At 41.6% G+C, this 16135-nt stretch overlaps 1 protein-coding gene across 1 annotated transcript in view; it reads right to left on the reverse strand.

The window, feature by feature from the left end:
- STK40 (serine/threonine kinase 40) overlaps positions 1-16135 on the reverse strand; it is a 353634-nt gene that overhangs the window by 153138 nt on the left and 184361 nt on the right. The window contains exons 4-5 of the mRNA XM_085647845.1: positions 13481-13566; positions 2998-3141 (exon numbers count right to left, since the gene is read on the reverse strand). Of these exons, the coding sequence (XP_085503971.1) occupies positions 2998-3141; positions 13481-13566 (230 nt within the window). The remainder of the gene's footprint in view (positions 1-2997; positions 3142-13480; positions 13567-16135) is intronic.

Raw genomic sequence — 16135 nt, forward strand, 5'->3', positions numbered from 1 at the left:
ATACCATGAGTGGATCATTGCTTTGCAGACACACGGTTACTAGACTTTGACAATGGCAAGTCAAACTCCTATAATTATAGACCAAAACTTTGAATTCTGTTTTGAGGGCAGGAAAAAAAAAAAAATCAGATTGTTGTCTATAAGTGCTCCCACTTAGCTTCCATCACTTCCTTTTCATACAACATTTTTAGATGCCAAACTTTAAGCAAAATGCTTAACGTCTGGCAACTTTCACATAATAATTAGAGAGTATAACATCAGGATTGCTTCCTTCCCAAATAATGCTCAGAGAATTGCTATTGACTTCTACAGCATATTTTCTATAATATGGTCTTTGTTCCTGGAGTCTTGAGTCCTCATTCACTTTCTTCATTGAAGAGCCTTTTGCACTGGCCTTTCGGTTACTTGCTGTGCCCCTGGCACCCAATCCTGCATTTCTTCCCTTTTCCCTCCTAGGAATCAAATATTTTAACTATGTTCCCGTCCATTCTGCTACAAGTCTCTTTTTGCTTCACTCGTGCTTAAAAGACAACCTAGTTTCATCGTCTTAATCATGTTGTTTTGTGCTGTTACAGCTTTTAAAAATATTGTATTGCCCTTTGATGAAGTCTTTTAAAACAAATCTAGCTTAGCTTTTTTAAAACTGATTCCATAAGCACTACAAGTCTATGAAAGGTCAGAATTAAGTTTATTAGAAAAATGGATATCTTGTTCATTACAGAGGGGGTTTCAATTATTTTGTTTTCAACTTCATAAACCTCATCAAATCAATACAGGGTGTTGTGAAGATTTAATAAAGACAGTGTTAACCAGTCAAGCACATTGCAAAGAGTATTTTTTTTCTTGCTTCTTAATATGACTTATTGCTGACAGCTGCTAAAAAATCTACTCCACGAGGTATGCTCCAAAGGAATTATTTAGCTAAATATATGATTTCACTGAACAACTTGTTTCTATCTTAAATTTCACATTCTTCTACTCAGCGTTCCATACAACATAACTTCAACAGGAAAGCTGCAGTTGCAAATAACGGAGATGGCATCTCCAGTTCAGAAAGCATCCCTATTACGATAAAAGACTGAATGAACTGATCGTCCTACATCATATTCACCAAGACAAAATCTGACCACATTTGTGAATGACTTACACTGGCTTCCAATTAAGGAACGAACTACATTTAAAATCGGCTGTCTTACATTTGAGTCTCTTAGTGTGGTAAATGCACCTTGTGGCGCAAAACTACTAATCAGCACAGCTCGGATTCAAAAGCAAAGCCACACTGCAGCTCGAAATCCCAAAAATCACAACATATCTAGCATTGAAAGAATCCTTCTATAGAGCTGGAACCAAACTGTGGAACTCCCTTCACCCTAAATAAGAACACAGCTGAGCCTCCTGCACTGGAGGAAACTTTTGAAAACACATTCTGTCCTACTAACAAATTGATAGCGCTCTGTTAGTGGAAGAGATACCCTCTCATATCCGAGCAAATTCAATCCTCCTGAAATATGGGAAGAAACTGAAAGCATGAGAACGTACATGCAATTGACCTGCTTGTAACCACCAGTATCATACACTGAGCTCAAGCATTTTCTCTATACTCCGCCGGTCCAAGCTAAATGGGCCCTTTACTAGTACCATTAATCACTTACTTGTATCTTATCCAGTAACTTGATATCCAAACCATTAATTCAATTCCCTGCATCACACAGAGATACATACTAATGTCTCCAATGTTACTCTTGAATTTTACTGTTCGATCCATCAATTCACCCTTCTTCCAACCCCTAGCTCTATCAGCATCACCCTCTCTTTGCTCCTCCTTTCTAATACCTCTCCTGATACTCTTGTCACACTTCCAGCATCTGCTCTATCCCCCCCCATCCCTTCCACAATTTATCCGGTCATTCCTATGCTATGCTAAACACCACAATTTTCCTATATCTATATGCACCTACTCATGCTATCAGACTATCTTCTAATTCGCTTTTACTAGTTATGTGCAAGTCTTTTTGTCACTGTTTAGGTTACTGTGTAAACAGCAGCTACACAATTGATAACTATATACAATATAAAACTGTAACTATGCATAAACAAAGGGGTAAACCATTAAGAATGTGCTCAGTAGGATACTTTAATAAGACCTAACAACATAATAGTGAAACCTAGGGTCAGAACTATGAGCTCATGATGAAACTGGTGACTACTTAGGCACATAAAGTATGTAATGTAATAAACATCGAAAATGAATCCCATCAGCTACCTAGTTGGTAACCATCATCATTTGGGATTAAGTGTCCCTTGATGTATGCCCCATGAGAATTAAAGCAGTAGCTAAGTTCAAAGGTCCTGATGAAAGCCTGATCACCGCTTGATCGATAGGCTGAAACATGTAGACCCGGTTTTTCAAACTGAACTGGAGCAGTTATTTTTTCTGAAACAGCTCTCGCACTGTTATTTTAATTTCGTCACTAGTACAGCAATAATAAAGTACTGGCTTTGTTCTAGTAGATGATTTTAATGTTTTTTCACTTCACATTGCACTGCTTGTTCCATCAGCATTAACCACGCCACATCATTGTAAGTTCTAGCTATATATTACACTGCAGCTGTTTACTGGTGTTATCGCCCTGATTCTCATGGGGCATACATCAAGGGACACTTAATCCCAAATGATGATGGTTACCAACTAGGTAGCTGATGGGATTCATTTTCGATGTTTATTACATTACATACTTTATGTGCCTAAGTAGTCACCAGTTTCATCATGAGCTCATAGTTCTGACCCTAGGTTTCACTATTATGTTGTTAGGTATAGTGGATGAGGGGACTAGAAACCTAGTGGTCAATAAATATTTTTCCCTTTGACCCCTGTTTGATGTACCCGACAAATTGTTGGTTCAGCTAAGTGATTTAGTACTTTAATAAGACACCACAAGATAGAATGAATATTTAACAAAAGAATCCCCAACATCAGAGACTGAAAAGTTGTCCTACCTGGAAGAGTCCGTGGTGATGAACAACACCATCTTGATTCGGCAGTAAAGAAAGCAGAGAATATTCCGTGTGCAGCAGCATCTTGCCCTGACGTTCCTCTTGTGTTTCTATGCCCTTGTCACTGCGCTCCTCTAAAGTTAGGATCTTGAAGGAATGAGCAAAAAACAAAGATATTAAGATTGTTTAATGTACTATCTCCAAATAAACCACAAGTTTAAATAAATGTGGTGGACAGTGTTTGAGACAGTTGAAAGGATGAGCTTACACAAATCTAAAACAATGCTCATAACAAGCTATCCAAAGTGTTAAAGCAAATTCTAATAAAAGCAATTCTACGAGTTTAACAATAGAAACATGCAGAGTTTCTCACACAGCTAAAAGACGTCCACAGCAACCAAAGGACTGAACATTTTCAAAGTAGTTTAGAGTTCATCAACTGACAAATGGATTGTAATTCAGCCTATTAGTGAGCCAACATATTGATATCAGTGATTTAAATGATAAATGTTAGTCTCCATTTATGTAACAACCCTCACAATCAAGTTTTCTCAATGAATTCAATATATGAACAAGAACAGAAGCGATCTAAAATACAGCACACAATTAAATCTTGAAATCGCAGGAGCAGGGGAACATACCTTGGTCGAAGAGGATTTTTAAATAATCACGTACACTTCATTGAGGAAGTTACTATTTTAATGAAATCATCATTTATATATGAAGTGTTTCGAGATTAACACATCTGATGATTATTTGACCCCCAAAAGCAAAAGGATTTAGAGTACAGCTGACTGCTAGGCAATGCTGCATCCTGTGCTGATAATGGTTTGATTTATGGATGTCAGAAGGAATGGGTCAGGGAGGTCACCCAGAAGTTGCCCTTTAAAATACCATCACAATCACAGTAAAGTTTGGTCTCCAGTAAGGAAGCGAACCATGTTTATGCATAATGCTTGAGTGAAGAGTAAATGGCTTCAAGTCTATTGGGGAGGGGGTCTGTACATAAAACACAGCTGCATTCCCGACCTAGGAAGCCATCCTATAAAGCCTAGGCCACTAGGGAGTCAGAGAACTCTTTCATGCAGCCTAGACACAACACTAGATCACTAGCAGACTATGTCAGGCAGGCCAGATATAGAGGAGTGCAAGGGCCAGACTTAACATGCTAGTTGGGCCTTCCTCGAGATTGAATGTCTGGCTTCTCAATTTCATGGCTGTTAGGGAAACAATGAGAGTAAGCAAATGGCAGACCCTATCTTTTGAAGTCACTTATGTTCATTCTTAACTCTCAGCTCTGCACATTAACATCAATTAAGAAGAAGTAGGGTGAGTTCTTGTCCACTTGTCCCCTGCACTCACTATGCTGCTTTCCAATTCCATAGTGCCCCCGTCGCAAACCTTACACTAGCCTTGTGGTCTCCATCTTAATACTCATTAGACTCTTATCTACTTCTGTCTCTTACTCATTCTGGGTGTCTTGGAGAGCTCTGGGTGACTGAAAAATTACGCAGGTATTACACAAAAGCAAATAAAGAACAAAAGAATAATAAAACACTTGGGAAAGACTACTCATTTTGGGTTACATTTTGAGTAGATTGCACTAGCCACTAGTCCTAAAACTACTTTCTCAATTCATCATTGCAATGCCTCCAGTTTTTCTCCTCATACTTTATTCTTCTGCACGCTGCCCTTAATTTCCTCTGACCCTTTTATGAACTCTTCTCACACTCTTGAACATTTTACTTCTAGTCTTTACCATTTCCTCACTTCCGTATCAAGAAAGACTCCCCTTACTCTCGTTATGTTTTTTCTTCAAAAGCCTTCACTAGCACCTTCAAGATAATTAGATTCTCTTGATTTCCAGAAAGAAATATAAACAAAAATGTCAGAAAAATCCATAATCAGTCGGCATCATTAATATTGTCAAAAACAATTGAAACAGACCAAATTAGTCAGGAGATCACTTATAAATTTAAAAAGCTTCTTTGAGAATACTGAATTTTTTTAATATGCTTTAAATATTTTCTGCCTTCGGATAACACTGGATATAGAAGTGCCTCACAATAAGCATTTTCAATCCTTGATCACCATAATCGTGCATTTGTTGGACCATTTGTATATGCACATTCAGTAGCCCAAACTAGGGTATGGCTCAAATGGAAATGTGAGAATACCTTTCTAGAACTGCTTGCATACAGTTGTCTCAAATCACGTTGGGAGCAGGTGGATTCATGGCAGGGTCCATTACTCCACAAAGTTCAAGTTTTGATGTGTACAATTCCAGACCTTTTTGGAAGTTTGATAGACAAGGCTTGAGGTAAAAAACCATGGCATTGGTCAACGATGCGGCAGGCACTATTCTGTGCACATTCAACACTATTTACCTAACTGTAAGTATCCTGGAAATAAGCCTTCTACGATGCATAGATTGAAATCTATCCTGACCTAACAAAGGTCCAACTTTTGTCGGCAGACTTCTTAACATAAAAGTGTGCATACGGACCGCTTAGGTTTTGCATTTTATTCCCTTTAGGCCAACCTGGTGTAACATTTAAACAATTCAACAATTAATTCTACAAATAAAGCCACTTATTCAAAAATGTCATTAGATCGAAAGAAGCACATTTTGCTTTGTATGGAGGCTATGTAAACATTTTAGTTATTACTCATATTGCGCTCTAGTTCAACAGAAAGTTACAAGCCTCACAAAAGATATACTGCAAATTAAAAACACACAGAAATAAACATGTATCATTTACTAATTGGAATAGTGTTATTCAAAGAGAACATACAACAAAGCATAAACTAGACACAAACGGGCTGATCGTCCAAAGTGAATGGAATAAGGATAGGTAAGGGACAAATCTGAACTTCTCAAAGCCTTCAGAATAAATCGATTGGCTAAAATTGCATACCAACCATGACCACACATGGTTAACTAACAGTCGCAGGCATCAGACAACAAATAATTTAAACTGACTCGAACATCAATAAAGGAAATTCAATGACCACTATTAACTAGCCACATTTCCAAAGTGAAAGACAAACACATCAAAGGGTGCATTCAGGACTGATGGTCAGCACATGTAGCATAAAGTATTTGGGAATATAGCATATACACTCTGGTGAAGTGGCAATTGCTAATGGTATATTACCTTGCCCACAAAAAACATACAAAGACTTCAAGCACTGGATGTCGTCGTTTTTGTCAATACTAGAAAGGGCTGCCTTACTGAAAGGAAAATGCTACTTACCACAGCATGCATCTGTTATGGCATGTAGAGTGGTAGGTTCCCATGAGGCACAGGGTCAAGACTGATTTGCATATGGCCTGGTTCAAACTGGAACGGCATGGTGAGCAAAAAAAACGATGGATTTAGGCCCAGATCTCTGTACTGGGGTGAATGTATGACATTGTTCTGCATTCTGTCCATCAATTGTTTTTGCATTTGTCACCCCGAGTGGGAAGGGTATGCCCAGACGTGGGTCCCTTGCTCTCCATGCCACTGGAATCAAGCTATCCTGGCTGAAGAGGGGTGAAACCCCGAAACCGGTCCTAGGATGCTTGTTTCCAGTCCAGGGAGGACCTGGCTTGGCAGTTCGGGCTGGACTGTTCCCATGAGGCACAGGGTCAAGACTGATTTTCATATGGCCTGGTTCAAACTGAAACGGCATGGTGAGCAAAAAAAACGATGGATTTAGGCCCAGATCTCTGTACTGGGGTGAATGTATGACATTGTTCTGCATTCTGTCCATCAATTGTTGTTTTTGGAAGATTAAGATAGCCAAACTCTAAGATTTCAGGTGCCAGATCGCAAGGTTGAGATGACTGGGACCTAGATGTCTTATTTCTCCATGGCTCTGAGTGAGAAGATTGGGAGAGAGATTTAGTTTTTATCGAGCAACTACAGATAACTCCAACAGGGTTGTGAACCACGATTGACGGGCCCATGTGGGAGCAACTAGGATTAGTGTCAGGGACTGCTGTCTGAGCTTCCAAACCACTAATGGAATGAGTGGGAGAGGCAGGAAAGCGTAAGCAAATATCCCCGACCAGTTCATCCATAGTGCATAGCCTTTGGACAATGGGTGTGGATACCTGGATGCGAAGTTTGGGCATTTTGCATTTAGGTGGGTGGCTAACAGATCTATCTCTGGAAAGCCCCATATTTGGAAGAAAGGGAGGAGAACCTGAGGGTGGAGTTCCCATTTGTGGATCTGTTGTCGTTGACGACTGAGCAGATCTGCAATCTGGTTGTTTATTCGTGGAAGGTGTTCTGCAAGGAGATATATTTTGTGAGGTATGGCCCATCTCCAGATGCTCTGGGAGAGCTGGAGAGAGTGCGTCCCCCCTGTGTTCTTTATATAGTACATTGCGGTCATGTTGTCTGTACGTATTAGGACAGCTTTGCCTACTAGATGAAGTTGCAATGCTTTCAATGCTAGAAAAATTGCTAGTAGTTCTAGATGGTTTATGTGGAGTTGTTTTTGTTGCAGAGTCCACAAGCCCTGAATGGTATGTTTTTGAAGATGAGCCCCCCCAACAAGTGAACGATGTGTCTGCTGATAGCACTATCTGTGGAACCGGGTCGAGGAACGGCCGCCCCTTGAAAAGGTTTTGCATGTTCCACCACTGAAGAGAGCGATGGGTGCAGCTATCCACCAACACTATATCTGCTAACTGACCGTGAGCCTGGTTCCACTGATGTGCTAAGCATTCCTGTAGGGGACGCATTTGGAGTCTTGCGTAAGGAACGATTAAAATGCAGGACGCCATCAATCCTAGCAATTGCATGAAAATTCGAGCTTGTAACAAGTGTTGAGGCTGAAACTGAAGTATTAGAGTCTGCATATTGCGGATTCTAACTGGGTTGGGACACGCTAGAGCTTTCTGAGTGTCTATTGTGGCTCCTAGATACACTTGTGTGTTGGATGGTTGGAGATGAGCTTTGGTGAGGTTTACAGTGAACACAAGGTGGTGAAGCAGTTGGACTGTTTTTCGAGTGTGGCGTAGGCAGCTTTGCTGCAAATTGGCTTATATTAGCCAATCATCCAGGTAATGGAAGACGTGAATGTACTGTTTTCTTAGATTAGCTGCGACTACTGCCAGGCAGTTGGTAAAAACCCTGGGTGCTGTGGTTACTCCAAAGGGGAGAACTTTGAATTGATAATGTTGGCAGTCCACCACAAACCTGAGATATTTGCAGTGAGCAGGGTGAATAAGAATATGGAAGTAGGCATCCTTTAAGTCCAGAGTGGACAGAAAGTCGCCTTGCTGAAGGAGTGGGAGCACTTGGAGTGTGACCATGTGAAAGTGGTCCGACTGAATGTACAGATTTAGTTCTCTGAGGTCTAGTATAGGCCTGAGAGAGCCATATTTTTTGGGAATTAAAAAGTACAGCGAGTATACCCCCAGTCCCCTAGTATTGTAATAGGACTGGCTCTATAGCGTGTTTCCAAGAGAGAGGAGAACCTCTTGCTTTAGAAGAAGGGTAAGATGCTCTGGTGACATTGCATGTGATCTTGGAAGAATATTTGGGGAAGTGTCTGTAGGCTCCAGGCAGTAACCATATTGGATAATTTGTAGTACCCACTTGTCTGAGGTGATTTAATTCCAGACAGGTAGGAAGGTCCCCCGGCAGGGGTGGAATGATTGGGGGATAGCGGAGTCACTGTTTGTTTGCGGGGAAAGTGCATGTGGAGTTACTTCTGCTTCTTCCCTTACCATTATTTCCTCTAAAACCTCCTCTAAAGTAATCTCTTGAAGAGGGGGTCTGGTTGTTGCGCTTGTAAGAGGAGGAGGGATTTTCGGTGGATATGGATTTGGTACCACCTCTGTAAAAGGAGAGGCAAAAGGAACCACTAGTGGCAGGTTATTGTAACGCTCCCATGGACTTTGGGACCTTAGTGTCCTTTCTCATCTTTTCCAGTGAGGTATCAACCGCTGGGCCAAAGAGATGCTCCTTGTCAAATGGTTGGTTAAGGATAGAGGCTTGCAGCGCCGACTTGAAGTCTGATATTCTCAACCAAGCATGCCAGTGTAAGAGTACACTGGTGTTCACTGCACAAGCTGCTGTGTCTGCTGGGTGTAGGGCACACCTGATGGATGTATTGGTGATAAGTTTACATTCTTGGATAAGGTCATTAGCCTTAGATTTGTCTTCATCAGGTAAATATTGTATGAGTTTCTCTAACTCATTGTAATGAGCCCTATCATAATGAGCCAACAGAGCTTGAGCGTTGGCAATGCGCCAGACTCCTTATCAGGAGGAGGAGCCTTACCTGTGGTTTGTGAGTTAGCTCTCTTGCGAGCGTTGGGGACTACATGAGAGTCTAAGGGCAGGTGTCCTCTAACGTAAACAGGGTCGGTGGGTGTGGGTTTATATTTTTTGTCCACCCTGGGTGTAATTATTCTGGCCCTTACAGAGTCTTTAAATACCTCATCTGTGTGTTTTAGCATGCCTTTGAGCACTAGTAAGGTATGAGTAACTCTTTGGGAAGAAGTGAGCGTTTCAAAGAGGAAATCCTCTTCTAAAGGCTCTTTATGGAGCCCCACTCCATGATTTTGAGCAGCCCTGTTAAGGAGCTCAATATACCCAATGTGGTCGTCAGGTGGGGAGGGTCTGGTGGGATACAAATCCGGGTTGTTGTCTGTGTTTGGGTCAGTATAATAATTCTCCCAAGGGTCAGTGTCCTGTGGCCTATCCTGATCCCCATCTTCCTGTGGGTCAGGTGAAAGTGGCGGAGAATTTGATGGTGTGATCAGCAAATTAGGATTAGTGGGAGGAAGAGGTAGAGTGTAAAGGGGAGAAGGGTTAATACCCACACTCTTCCTTTTTAGAGGAATGTGGTAGTCCTCAGGTAGGTCGATCTTTTGTTTTTAGGAAGAGTAGCATGAATCTGTCCTGTTTCAGGGTTGATCACAAGTTTTTTCTGCTTCGGATCCGAAGGCAGGGCATCAGACTGAGGTTCTTTAGACAGAGGTCTTTCTCGTTAGTTGCTGGTTTCGGCATCAAAGGTTTCGGCACCGAGCCTTTTGGTGTCAAAGATGAGATCTTCGGCAACAGTGGTATTGTGACCAACACATGTTTGGACTTGGGTTTCGGTGCCGAAGGTGTTGGGTCCGCGCCGGAGTGGGGTCGGCTCCGGCCCGAGCAAGAAGGCTTCTCTTTCTGTTTCGAGCCGAGCCATAGGGCGGGGCGTCGGAAACTTTTTGTCGGTGCCGACCTTGGCCCAAAGGCAGAGGAGGGACCGGAGCCTTTGTCTTTGGTTTTTGAGGGGGCAAAGGGGTATCTCTACTCACGGTACGCTGACCCGGATTAACCTGCTCCTCTTCTTCCATGTCAGAGTCGGCTTCGGACACGGAGAGATGTTCTTAATCCTCGGCTCCTTGAGCTTGATGTTCTGTGTCGGAATCTTAGCCAAAGATGTCCGGTGCGGAGCCGCTCTGGTGTTGCATTTCGAGCGTCGAGCCCAACGGTCACGAAATGTCTTTTTCGATCGACACGCGTCGCAGTCTTTCTCCTCGTGTTCCGGGGACAAGCAGAAGTTGCACACTTCGTGCAAGTAGGTGTGTGGAAATTTAGCATGATACACAGGACAGAACTTGAAGTGAGTCTGTTCCATTGACTGCTAGTGCGGTAGGCCTGACGGCCTGCGACGAGATTCCCAATTGAAGGTTTTCTAAGGTGAGACGATGCGCGTCGAATGGAGAACAGGGATCGATAACAATACTGTCAAGGTTAGTGTATTGCGCGTCGAAGGTGTCCGAAAACTGTGGCGAACCGGAGCACAGCAATACACATCCAGGCCTGATGGTTTCAAAAAAGAATCCAAGGATGGAGTTGATGGCCATGCGCACTATCACCTAAAGGAGGAGTCACCTACCTCATGAGGAAAGACTTCTTCGAACAAAAACAAAGTGCAAACATCCGGACCCAACACTAGATGGCGATCTATGCCCAGCATGTGATCTACTGCTCAGATGCCTTGAACATAATTATTTTTCACAAAATCCTATATGCACAAAACTACTCCTTCCCCCTTCACTGCAAGTTTCTGCATACCCTTATGGTTGGTCTCCTCTTCTTCATATTAAAGGGAGGTTCTTCCAAAGTTTTACTCACCAAGTGTTATAAATCCACCTATGATGCAGGTCTTGCATGATAGAGCCCAATTCCTATTGAAAAGCTGCCCCATCTGCTTATCATTAACAAAAGGATAAATTCAGCGCAGACAGGCTCAAAAACAGATCCCAGATATATGCGGCTGAACTATGGGCCATCTGAGAAGATCTTGGATACAATACTTATATGCAAAGAAACTCCCGTCTAGAGTCCACTCATACCGAAAGTGGTTGGGGATGTGTGGAGGTTCACCAATCGGATGGAATTGGAAATTGACAGGTCAGATTCTCTTTTGGACAGGTGACCCTCTTCTTTTTTAGCAGCACTGGAAGGCTTTATGGAATTGGACAATTTGAGAATCTCACTGCTGGCAGAAGTGACCTCTGTCGGTACCCTGAAGTCTTTCAGAGATACAGGCTGAATTTAGTCTTCTGCCCTCACAACTTAATTGATACCTCTAACTTTGACAATTGCCCCGTGCCTGGCAACACTGGAAGAACTACCCAAATTTTCCCCCATCAAACCAAAACTATCCACCTTTATAGAACCCAAGTTATAAACTCTACAGATACCTTTCCGAACCTACGAAAAGACTGGGAAAGCAAAATTGGCCAACTGAAAGATGGCAAAAGGACATCCGTGCTTATGCTGCCAGCCTCCCCCTACTCGCCCCTTCACCCCAGGGAGGCAGCCATCTCAAATAGATATCAACTCATCCAGTTGAAATACCTATGTCGAATTTGGCTATCTCCCACTAGACTCTAGCGTATGCATGGAGGTCCGAGACCTGAATATCTTCACATACACCTGCTCAGCTCCAGGATACTCTCACAGGCATAGTGTGCCGTACAAATAAACACAACATTTAGAAAAATGGTCTGGGAATAGTGATTAATATGGACAGTGAAATGGATCACTGAAAAATGCAAAAGGGCCTGACTAGTAAGACTCGCACACTTCTGACATTCTTCGACATGTCCTATAAGTTTACTTCTAGTCTCAATTTCTGAATGTATGGAGAAGAGACATCACTAGAACTGAAAACAGACTATTTTTGTTTCATATTTGATGGCCTCTATGACATTCAATTAGGGATTCATCTTACATTTGGCCCAAATAAGAGCACCAAGAAAGGTTATGTTATTTGCATGCTAATCAGCCAAAACCAGAACATAATACTACAGCCTATTTTAGGTAACACGTCTCACATAGTTAAAAATCTGGAATACATATATTTTCAATAACCAGATGCAGTTCAAAAATTAAATAAAACAAGTGACTAGGTGAATTGACCACCAATTTAGGGCCATAAAAACCTTGGTTTCAACAGATTCAAGAAACCTCTTGTGTTCCTTGAGCCTCTGAACTTAAAATATAGACCATTGTAATGGAAATGTGTATAGGCTTACCAGGTCAGTAATATGCTTTAAAAAACTGAAAAAAATAAAACAGCCAGATTAAGTTTTGACCTCTAAATGATCCCATTGAGGTACATAACAAAGTAAAGCTTGCAGGGCAAAAACTAAAACAAAGTAAGGTGTGGAAACGCTCTTTCTCCTGTACAAGAATGCTACTACTGAACATATGCGTCACCGTTTCCAAAAGGTAACAGATACCCACAAATTTTGAAAGAATTTAAATACCAACTGTTTTCTGTAAGAATCTACTCTCATGTTACACAACACTGCTGTAGTTTTCAGCATCGGTATAATGCACAAGGAGGCCTACCATTAGTATCATGCAACAAGTTATTTTCCAATCCCTCTCTCCTAAACCTGTCGTTTTGATATTTTGCTTTTTAGCTGCATCTAGCTAGTTGATATCTGCACAAATGATACGTAGATACGCAGGACATAGCAATGAAAAAGAAGAGGACCTAATCCAAAGCCCTGCATAAGGTACAACAGCAAATGTTGCTGTGAATCATCAGTGTCCGGTTACGACATGTAGGCCATAGAGGGCCTTTCCATTGGTTTGGGCTGGGTGCATTGAGAGGCAGTCACGCCTTTAAGGAAAGTTGCAAAGTATCACACAAGGCAGTGTCTCTAACAGGTGTGTATGGCAGGGCAGAGACAATGACAGATCAGTCCAATTTCTCTTAGATTACATTAAATGCACATTCTGCATATTAAATAAAAACTATTCTTCATATTGCATTTGTATATACATAACCTTTCCAGCCATCTCTGCTCAGGATAACAAACAAACAGATACACTGATAGGGTCACTCAGACCTGTGTTTAATGGACATAAAACTGGTCTGATGCAGTTTAAGACACCATTTAGTAAGCAACAGAACCTGATCATTTTAAGGCAGTAACCTCTCTAAAGAGGGCTCCACCCTTCGCATGGCTCACCTTCAGCTGATAGAAGTCATCCGTCCCATCCTTCCTTGCCAAGCACTGAACAATACTTGGCACAGGAGAGTTACCCAATCGGGGACCTAGAAGCACAGAACAGAATGAAGTCATTTTCCTGTGTGAGAAGCCATGACTAACACAGTGTTATGTAAATATTCGCAAGTCACGCCGTTTACATGAATCCAGTACAAGTTCCCCTTTTCAGTCGAGTACAACACTGTTGCAAGTCACTTTTCAAACTCGAAAAAGCTGTGCAAGTACACAAGTGGCAAACGCATACTGTAACATTACTAGCATAGTTCCCCCAAGTGAGATTAGTATAAAAAAAATTAGAAAGACATCCCGCTCACATAACAGTTAAAGGTTTTTAAAGTTTACTTCTTCAAAATTAATGCACTTTTTTATTTTTTGTCTCATTCAATCCCAATACATTTATGAGCCATTTTAGCATGAGACAATGTTTCTTGTGCTTTTGGATAAGTGTTTTCATATGAAGATGCACTATTTTAACGACAGAGAACACAAACCACACTTTAGCGTTCCCCAATATTTACCCCGAAGTAGAGACACTATCCATATTCCTGTTCTGTGCCCAACAAACAACATACAAGAGGAAAGCTTATGCCAGCTTCACTTGGTCACTGCCTAAATTTGCCACTAGGGAAAGACAACATCTTTAGCATCTTGCAGAATGCTTCCTTGAACAACATTCAACATAACCTCCTGTTTATTCCCTGTCTGTTTGAGTCTTTTATTAGACATTTCAGCACAAGAAAATGTTGCTTGTGCTTTTGGACAAGCGTTTACATATGACGGTGTACTATCTCAATGTGACATGTTTAGTAAATGCACCCTCAACAAATTTACTGTTACTGTTTTCAGGAAGGGCAGCATATAAAAGAAAGGAATCTAGATTCACTCCTGTTTTACAATACAACCCAAGTCTAACTCTTTTAGATAACCAGTATGGAGAGGGCTTAGAATTGCTGAGCTTTCCATGAAATGGCAAGTGCTACATGTTTTTGGTCTCCTATATTGTCCTTAACAGCATGCACAGCTCTTCTTTGTGTAACTAAATCTATGTTCTCTTTTTTACTTGGCGAGAAATAGAGGTTTGCATCCTCATGACTATTAAAGATTGCTTGATTTGTTCGTTTGGTGTATGGATCATCTAATAGATTTGCTTTGGTTTCCCTCATTGAAAATCACTGCAAGAGTTAGTGTATTTTTAAAATACTCAAATTACCGGTTGCAGGACCGCTGAATGTCACAGGGAAGCAACACCCTAGTCCCCGATGGTGGAGAGTGCACCAAGGGAGTCAACGGGTGTGGTGACGTTATGTGCTGAGAGCACCCGATAGGCACAACTCTAGGCAGTACATGGGAGCAAGAGCATGCCCGCCAGTCTACAGCTTCAAGAGTGCCCAGGCACTGGAGGGAACTGTAGGGGGTGAGGGCACAATACCAACTGCTGGCACCAGACCTGCATTCTGAACTGGACTGCTGCTAAGAGGGCTGTGCGCTGGGATGTACCACTCCGTGAAATAAGAGATAGGCAGACACTAGACTGACTAGATCGGCGCAGGACTGATGTGAAGCTACAGGGGAGACGAGACTTCATGCTATCTTGGCCGGCATAGCACTTAAGGAGAAAAACTGTCAAGTGGTTACACAACAATCCTTAAGGAAGGAAGAGACACAGATAGTGGCCCGAATGGCATAAACCCAATGGAGAACACTAGACTAAACAAGACGAGTACTTTTGCCACGTGAGTGACTCTGCCAAGGTGAATTTGCCTCCGCCAACTATTGTGCCAATCAAGGCATGCCTTCTGCAACACCAGCAGGCCAGACAACTTATTTCAGCAGTGAAAGCACAATGGACCCTTTAACTATAATGCTTAAATCTACATGGCAGCAAATTTCTCCTATTACATAATGATTCGGAGGAAAATATTTTTTTACTCCCAACCAGTGCTTGAGATGAGTTAGGAGATGCAAATTGCCTTGGCTGAGACACGACAGATCCAAGATCCAAGCCCCACAATCTCCAGCTTCAAGGAAGAAGCGAAAATGAGCAATAAAACTGCTTTACACTTATAACTACTGAGGTGGATACCAGACATCATACAAACTTCAGCTGCAGGCAGCATTCCTTCCAATTGCACTTTACAAATATTAGCCCAAGCAAAGAGGGCGACTTGAGTCCTGGTGGATACCAAGGGCACCTGCGTGTAGGGTCAATACTGGCAGAAACATGTAGACCTTATGATAATGGTATAACTATAGCCCACTATTTTTATTCTATTCAAAAGATTATAGGGATTTACCCAAATTACCCTCCTATACCTGGGTAAAGAACAATGCAAAAAGAGAATAGAAAAATGGCAAGGGGGAAAGAATATATATAATTCTCATTCTTTGTATAGGGAACCATATATTCCCCTATTACCAGTACATAGCCCTGTCATTAGTTCAAGTTCTTTCTTAACAAAAAAACACATACCAAAGACACACGATTTCATAATTTAATTATCATAATCTTAATTAATTTGTCCTAATTATAAATATACACACAACAATTATATACAAAACACAAAGAGTTAACAACAATTCATATGTTTCTTCCACCCACTTGGTCAAAAAGAAAGT

This window comes from Triturus cristatus, chromosome 3_2 (assembly GCF_964204655.1).
Source record: "Triturus cristatus chromosome 3_2, aTriCri1.1, whole genome shotgun sequence".
NCBI classification, from domain to species: Eukaryota; Metazoa; Chordata; class Amphibia; order Caudata; family Salamandridae; genus Triturus; species Triturus cristatus.